Source organism: Panthera leo, chromosome B1, assembly GCF_018350215.1.
Source record: "Panthera leo isolate Ple1 chromosome B1, P.leo_Ple1_pat1.1, whole genome shotgun sequence".
In the NCBI taxonomy this organism is placed as follows: Eukaryota; Metazoa; Chordata; class Mammalia; order Carnivora; family Felidae; genus Panthera; species Panthera leo.
The window spans coordinates 159,462,509-159,469,727 of record NC_056682.1 but is presented as its reverse complement, the minus strand read 5'-3'; the positions used below and the strand labels follow the sequence as shown (position 1 = coordinate 159,469,727).

Below are 7,219 nucleotides of genomic sequence, written 5' to 3'. Positions count from 1 at the left end.
ACACAAATTGCCTGTAGAGTCTGTGAGAGAATGTGCTGCTCACCCTCACGTGTGCATATACACCACTTGGGGGACCTTGTTAAAAATGCGGGTCCAAATTCAGTAGGTCTGGATTGAAGTCTGAGATTCTGCATTTCTCAGAAGCTTGCAGCTAATGCTGATGATGCCAGGCCTGGACCACACTTTGAGTAGCAAGGACTTAGAAAATGACAGCTCTTTTGTCAGTCTGCTCCTGTGTTGGAGCTATTCTGTTTCTCTTTGATATGCTTATTTGGTTAAAAATCTGGAGAGGACTCAATGCATTTTCAACAAAAAGGCTTTTATTTAGAATATCATTTCAGAGACAAAAAGCAGTTCATTTTGTTTAGTAAAATACATTTAACAAATGCATTTAAATAAGGTAAATTCAAGACTTTTGTGGATTTTTTTCTTACTTGATCTTCTGCCAGGTGGAGTTTCTGTCTTCCAGCCTAACTGGGTTCTTTCCAAGTTAATGCAGCTATAATCCAAGGAAGTGCTTTATGAAATCCAAATGACTCAAATCTCCCTCTGTATTCTCACTTAATTTCAATGTATTAAATGCAACATAAGGAAAACCACTTAGGAAAGTAGAATTGGAAGGAAATGCTCCCCCTCCTTGGTCATGTTATCTTTTCAACAGAGGCCTTGCCTACTCTGAAATGGATGGCAAAAATAAATTGGTACTGGGAGATGATGGTCGGAAGCAAACCAGATGATTTTCACACCATCCATCATCAACACCCAAAGGGAAATGCAAGCCCCACCACTTTCCAGCCAAGACACTTCTTTACACAGAAGCTACATATAGCTTCCTATTGTTATTTTCTTTTCTAGTTATGTACATTTAAAAAATACAACATTGTGTTAAATAGCAGGACAGCTAACAATGGAACACACAGCACTACACTGAAAAACCAAAAAAGCTTGGTTAAGCTGAGGAGAGAAACAGCGGATGGTCTTCATGGAGGGAAGCTGCTGGTGCCCACCATCTCCTTAGTCTGTCACGGATCTGCACTCTGAGGGTAGGCCTTCCGACCGCCGCCACTGAGCCAGGCGCTGCTTAAACCATTTCTGGAGGAGGGAAATGTATAAAATTACTTGTCACTTACTAAACAAGTGAAACATCCCTTCCCTTTCTACAAGGTAGCCTCTGTGGTCTAGCTGGAAAGGAGGAGCAAGGAATGTGTCCATGGGAATGGTTTTTCTCATTGTGACACTTGTCTTCCCTGCTTTGGGACCTTTGCACATGCTATTTCCTATGCTTAGCATGTTCTATCTTCATGCTTTACGTGATGATCTCCCTCTCATCCTCAGGTCTCTATTTAAATAGAACCTGCTCGACAAAGGCTTCCCTAACCACCTGATCTAAAATGGGTTCTCCACTCATCTCCTTATTCTCTATTTTAATACTTTGTTACCTTCACAGAATTTTTAATATCTGGAATTACTATGTTTATTCACTTGTTTGCAGTCTACATTTCCTTCTAGAAGATCCATGAAAGCAGAGACTGTATTCATCTTATCATCATTGATTGCATACTTAGGCCCTTAGCACAAGGGCTTAACAGAGATTAATTAGTGTTTCTTGAATGAAAGAAAGAAATTGAAGCATCTCCTTGATGCCCCAGATAAATCTCTATAGCCACTATATCTCAGCCATTTGTGGTGATCTCATCAAGGACCCTGGTCATTAGAGGTGCTTAGTAAGTACTTGTTAAATAAAATGAATGGAAAGCAGAGTACTAGGCAACCTCAGGGCACTCCTTGGGGATCCATGGAATAGATTAGCCCAAACTTTCCTGCTGCAGGGCTGCTGAGCAGTGAGAGTAGAGTGGGCCCTCCCAGCTTACTCAGAATCTTCTAGCTCTGTGTGACCCAGATATTCTCATCTCACACAAGAGACCATGGATTTAGGGAAGGCCCCAGATGGGATGCTTCTAGACATGATACCCTGTGAGGGCTAAAACACTTATAAATAAGTTTTTTTAATGTTTATTTTTTGAGAGACAGAGACAGAGTGTGAGTAGGGGAGAGACAGACAGAGAGGGAGACACAGAATCTGAAGCAAGCTCCAGGCTCTGAGCTATCAGCACAGAGCCCGATGCAGGGCTCAAACTCACAAACCGTGAGATCATGACCTAAGGCAAAGTGGGACGTTTAACCGACTGAACCACCCAGGTGCCCCTAAAACACTTTTTTATGTTGGGGGGCTGCCTTTTATTATGCTACTGAGGGGTGGAAGGTTCTGCAAAGAGAAGAAAAGGAGATAAGAGGAGATAAGGGTTGGGAATAGGCTAGGGTATGGATCAGGTTGTCCAGGATGAAACTGGGATTTCTGAAAAAACAATGTTGAAGAGGAACTAGCGAGGAAACAAGCAGCATGTACTGATCCTCATGGGAGAGGATGAGTCAGAGGGCCCTGTGGGAAGTCAGACCACCAGGCTTTATTCTTCTGTTTCCCAGCCTTTCACACATCATGGCATACATTGAGAATGATGATATTTTCATGTCACGCTGGTATAAACAGGCAAGTTGCTTGGGTAGGTGACCACTGAGGGCTCTGTAGTCCCGAGTCCTACCAATAGGAAGCTCTATAGTGATCAACTGGCTATGAGAACTTGAGGAAGCTCCTTAAAAACAGTGCCAGTCAGTTCAACTCGAGAGGTAAGCTTAGAGGGTCTTTACTGTCCCTTCTGGGGTTTTTTAAATTCACCTATTCTAGAGGTAAGCACATGAAGGCACAGAAAAGAAGCAGAAAGAACACAGCTATAAGATGGACACCAGACCTGTGATGTGCTGATGGAGATGGTATGGTAAGAAATATCCAGAGGGCTCAGACTTAGTATGCCCAGATGCAGATTCAACCTCAGGACAAATAGGGTGGGCTCTAGGGTCATGCTGGGGAAGGTCTCATCCCCGCAGAGATCTAGGGAACTGAAAGGCAGTTCAGCATAAGCCCAAGATCAGAAGAAAGGGTGAGAACCACTGGGGAAGGAGTGCTTCTAGGTGTCAAGGCCTGTAGAGCTAGAGGGAGTGGGGCCACAGAACCATTTGGGGCTCTGCACTAAAGCTAAGCTGGCTGAAGAGCATGGGACCATACTTATAACTTGCCCTAACTGTACAACAGAGTTTACACACTAAAATGCCTTACAAGGCTGTCAAGACCAGTTGTCTTATACTTTGTACTGTGGGGTGGCAGCAGGGAAAAGTAATCTAAAACCAGGGGCAGCAGACTACCTCTAGGGGAGACTTCTCTTTGAAGGTTGCTCTCCAGGTGCCATTTTCTGTTCCTGGAGATCACTAACCTTAGGGAGAAGAGAACTCATGTAACTTTGGTGGCTTTAACCAAAGTTCTATTGCTAATGGTAGGTGCATTTTCTTCTGTAATCTGCATGTGTTTAGTTAACTCTGGAATCTGATGTGGGAGCAGCATGGCTCTAGTTTCACTAATGAGGTAGCTCTGTGGGGGTTTGGAGGCTACAAGGTCTGATTCAATAGGATTTCCAGTTACTAGGGCTGAATAAATGGCCACGTTTTCAAGACTGACTAATTAAAACTTGGAGGAGGAAAGTTTCATTTTCTATCAGGATTCATTTAAGACAAAATGATTGAGCTGGCCTTATTCAGAAGAGCCACCCATACCTTTCTACTAGTAATGAATATTAATGTACAGTTACCAAAAATAACTTCAGCAAGGACCACATTCGTCAATTGTAGAGTTGGCATCCAAATGCCTAACAAAGTGAACCCTAGTGTTGGGGGATGGGACGAGGTTCAAGAAAAGCTCAACGCTTTTCTAAAGATTTTATATTTTAAATCAAGTATGTTTATTATAATTTAGCAAGCCAGCTGCTCTCCAACAAAAACCACTAAACACCTTGCTTGCTTCTTTTCCCCTTAAGAGCTGAACCTTATCACATCTCACTCGCATCAATACTAATTTTCCACCTGGCTTTATCCTTCTCTTCCTTGTTTCAGTCATCCCCTGGGAAAGACATTCATCCCTCACTGGCTTATAAATGAATGCCCTCATTACCTCACCCCATTGATGGAGATTTATTTACTCTGAGTGAAGAGATGATAATTAGACACTGTGATTGGGAGGGGTTGAGGCAAAATAATATTGTTCCTGTCCTTTTCTCTAGTAACTAACATTTTCTTCATTTCACGGGGAGACCTTTAGAGGTTTTTATTCCACTGATAAAATGGCCAACAACTAAAACCACTGAGTTCTGGGAATAGTCCCAGGGTATTAAGAGGAGATAAAAAATACTGGAAACCTCTCTAAGAACCAACGCCAACTACACTAGCTTGAATCAGTGATAATAGAAAATGGCAGATCTTCCCGACCTCCCACGGGACTGATAGAAGAGCTTTCCCAGCCCCTTCTCACACTGACTTAAAAAAAATAGAGGCACAGGGGTTGGGATTCTGTAAGGTTTATCTAATTTAAATGTAGGAGATATCTTTTTACTGTCATGAGAAAAACCGATCCTAGGATCCCAGCAAATGCAACTTAAAAAGTTAAACATCAGAGCACCCTTCACCTCACTCCCCATTCCTACAGGTATCTCCCCATAGCAGAGAACATTGTTCTAGGATGGGACAGTTATACAGAAGTCATCAGAGCCCCCAGAGAATGGTTCAAACTTCTAGTCCCTCTTGCCCCTGCCAAAGTATTAGCAATGTGAATCAGCTTTAGTTAACTATCTCACAGAAGCATCTCATGCTTCTTTGTCTTCTACTAAAGTAGTACTTGTTCTATGAAATTGAAGAATATGATTCCAATTCTGGAGGTGGGTGGTGTTAGGGGTGAGGGATCAGGCATGAGAAATAAATATTATTTTGGCTTTGGTGATCTTTCCCTGTGGAAAGGGGCAATACAGATAAAGAATAGAAATAGGGGATGTGCTGATACCAGACACAGCTTATATGTAAGCCCAGTAGACCCTGGCCTTCATGGAGTTATTTAAAGAGTCCCTGCAAAACCTTCCAGAAATAAAAATAATTTTACATGCACCTGGAAGTTCACCATTCGGCATTATATCTCCAGAAGACACTTTTCAAAATATAAGTGTTGTTTGAGAAGATTAAAGAAGAAACCATTCTTACCAACCAGTGCACATGGGGGTGGGGTGAGCTGGAAAAGAGTTTGGGTGGAAAGGATGGGAAGTTGGAAAATGAGACCCAACCAAGGAAGGAGTGACAGAGGGCAGACACCCCGAGGAAGACTCTTCCCCTGAACCTGCTAAATTTTATCTCCCTCTGAGCTCTGGGGTCTCAGATGCTTTGTGCATCTACACAGGAAGGCTGTGGGGGGGGTGGGGGGGTGGGGCAAGCAGAGCTGTGGCAGCCTCAGGGAGGAAGAAGGTGGTGGCCCCATGGCAGGAAAAGGAAGCCAGAGGCCCTGCTCTGAGGTGACTCACCTCACACCCATTCATTTCAGGGTTGCATCTACCATTTGCTCATCTGAGGGCAGAAGAGAGGCAATGGAGAAAAGCTGCCCAAGGGGGCAGGTGAACCTTCCATCACAAGTCTGAATTGACCTCAGTCACAGAAAGAATCAGGTGCCCTTTCTTTCTTCTTGCCCCTCACCTGATTTCATTTCAGTTCTTTCATATAAGGTGACTCTCAAGAAAAGATTGAACATAGCCAGGATGACTGTGGTGTAATGTATGGTTTCCCACACCCCACCCCACCCCCTGGCAAGAAATACAATGTAAATTGAATTTTCAGTCCTCCCCTCCCTCTCCAAGTTGGTTCCTCTCTCTCTCTGTCAAGACAACAAGGTAGTCAGGAGTCTGGATTGTGACTCAGACTGCCACGGTTCAAATTCTAGCTCTGTTACTTCCTAGTTGTGGCCTTGGGCCAGTTTCTTAACCTTTCTGTGCCTTGGTTCTCTTATCTGTCCAACTGAGCTAATACTACCTACCGTATAGCACTGTTGTGACAAGTGATTTAATACTTGGAGGGTGACTGGAACAATACCTGGCAAGTATCAGTCATCACAAAGGGCAACATAATTATTCTGCCTTACAGGTAAGGGTGATCTGTGGTGGAATCAGAGGCTGAGAAGAGCTCAGACCCCTAGTTGGTACAGTGCCCACAATAAATCCACAGCCTTCTTTTTAATAGATGAGTTCTTATCTCTGTGATCACTCTTCTTTTCTACATATAGTGTGGGATTTTAAATGATAAAGCTTCAGCAGGCTGCCTCCTCAGGGGGTTCCAAGAAACATGAACTGTTAGACTTGGGTTACAGTAAGTCACCTTCCATTAAGTTCTGGTTAGTCAGACAGCTATTCCCTTTGCTAAAAACAGATACACTTGACTTTCTATCTGACCTAGGAACGGCAGGATTTTCTATGGGCAATTTCTCCAAAGTGCATCTGGCTTAATTAGTAAAAGTCATTTTAGACTTGGGGTCCAGGGTCTTGGTTTGACGATACACTGAAGCACCCTTTACAAGCTTTAAAGCCTCACCTAAGTATGGTTCAAGATGAGGAGAGGTCAAAGTGCTTGATGCTCTAATCTATAAAATGGGAAGAATGAGAATGTCTCTAGAGTTGAGACTAGGAGTGTGGAAGTGCTTTGGGCTCCCGTGGGAGAGATGCTAGAGTGGTTCCAAGTAGTAGTATCTTCATGCATAACTAATTGTCTTTCCACGACCAAAGGGAAAATAGAAGTCAGATAAACTCTGGACAGGGTTTTAAAAAACAGGCAGCTGAAGGGGTCAACATTGCACCTGAAGGTTAATAATCATGGGCATTGTTGCATTCACCATCTACCCTAAACAAATTTCCCAATAACACAGGTGCTTTTAAAAATAGATACATCAATCTAATGCACTTAAGGGGACATCTGCTTCCACTCCCTTCAGTCGTGATGTCAGATGCTTACCTTCTTGGAAAACTCCAGAAAAAAGACTGGAATTTTTTAAAATGTGAAATCTCCCTCAATATATGCAATGTTAGCTCTGCAGCTAAGGAGAAGCTGCAATGTGACCGGGTAGAAAGAGCAAGCTTAAAGACCCTTGCCATCCTGGCGGTTCTCTCCCTCTTGGCCTTAGTTTCCTGGGTTGCCAAAGCCAGGACTGAGTTTACAGCTGATCGTTTAAGGTCCCTTCCAGCTTTGAGACTCTGGCCGAGAATACTTTTGAGGGCGCTGGGCTCAGAGAGCGCAAGCAGGCACCTCTTCC

General features: G+C 43.4%; 1 protein-coding gene across 7 annotated transcripts in view; it reads right to left on the bottom strand.

Annotated features, from left to right (window-relative positions):
* Positions 1-303: 303 nt before the first annotated feature.
* The window catches only part of HOPX (HOP homeobox), a 30,899-nt gene continuing 23,983 nt past the window's right edge, over positions 304-7,219 (bottom strand). For all 7 annotated transcript variants that reach the window (XM_042936297.1, XM_042936293.1, XM_042936296.1 and 4 more), the window contains one exon: positions 304-1,092. In XM_042936297.1, the coding sequence (XP_042792231.1) occupies positions 1,015-1,092 (78 nt within the window). In that variant the 3' untranslated portion in view covers positions 304-1,014. The remainder of the gene's footprint in view (positions 1,093-7,219) is intronic.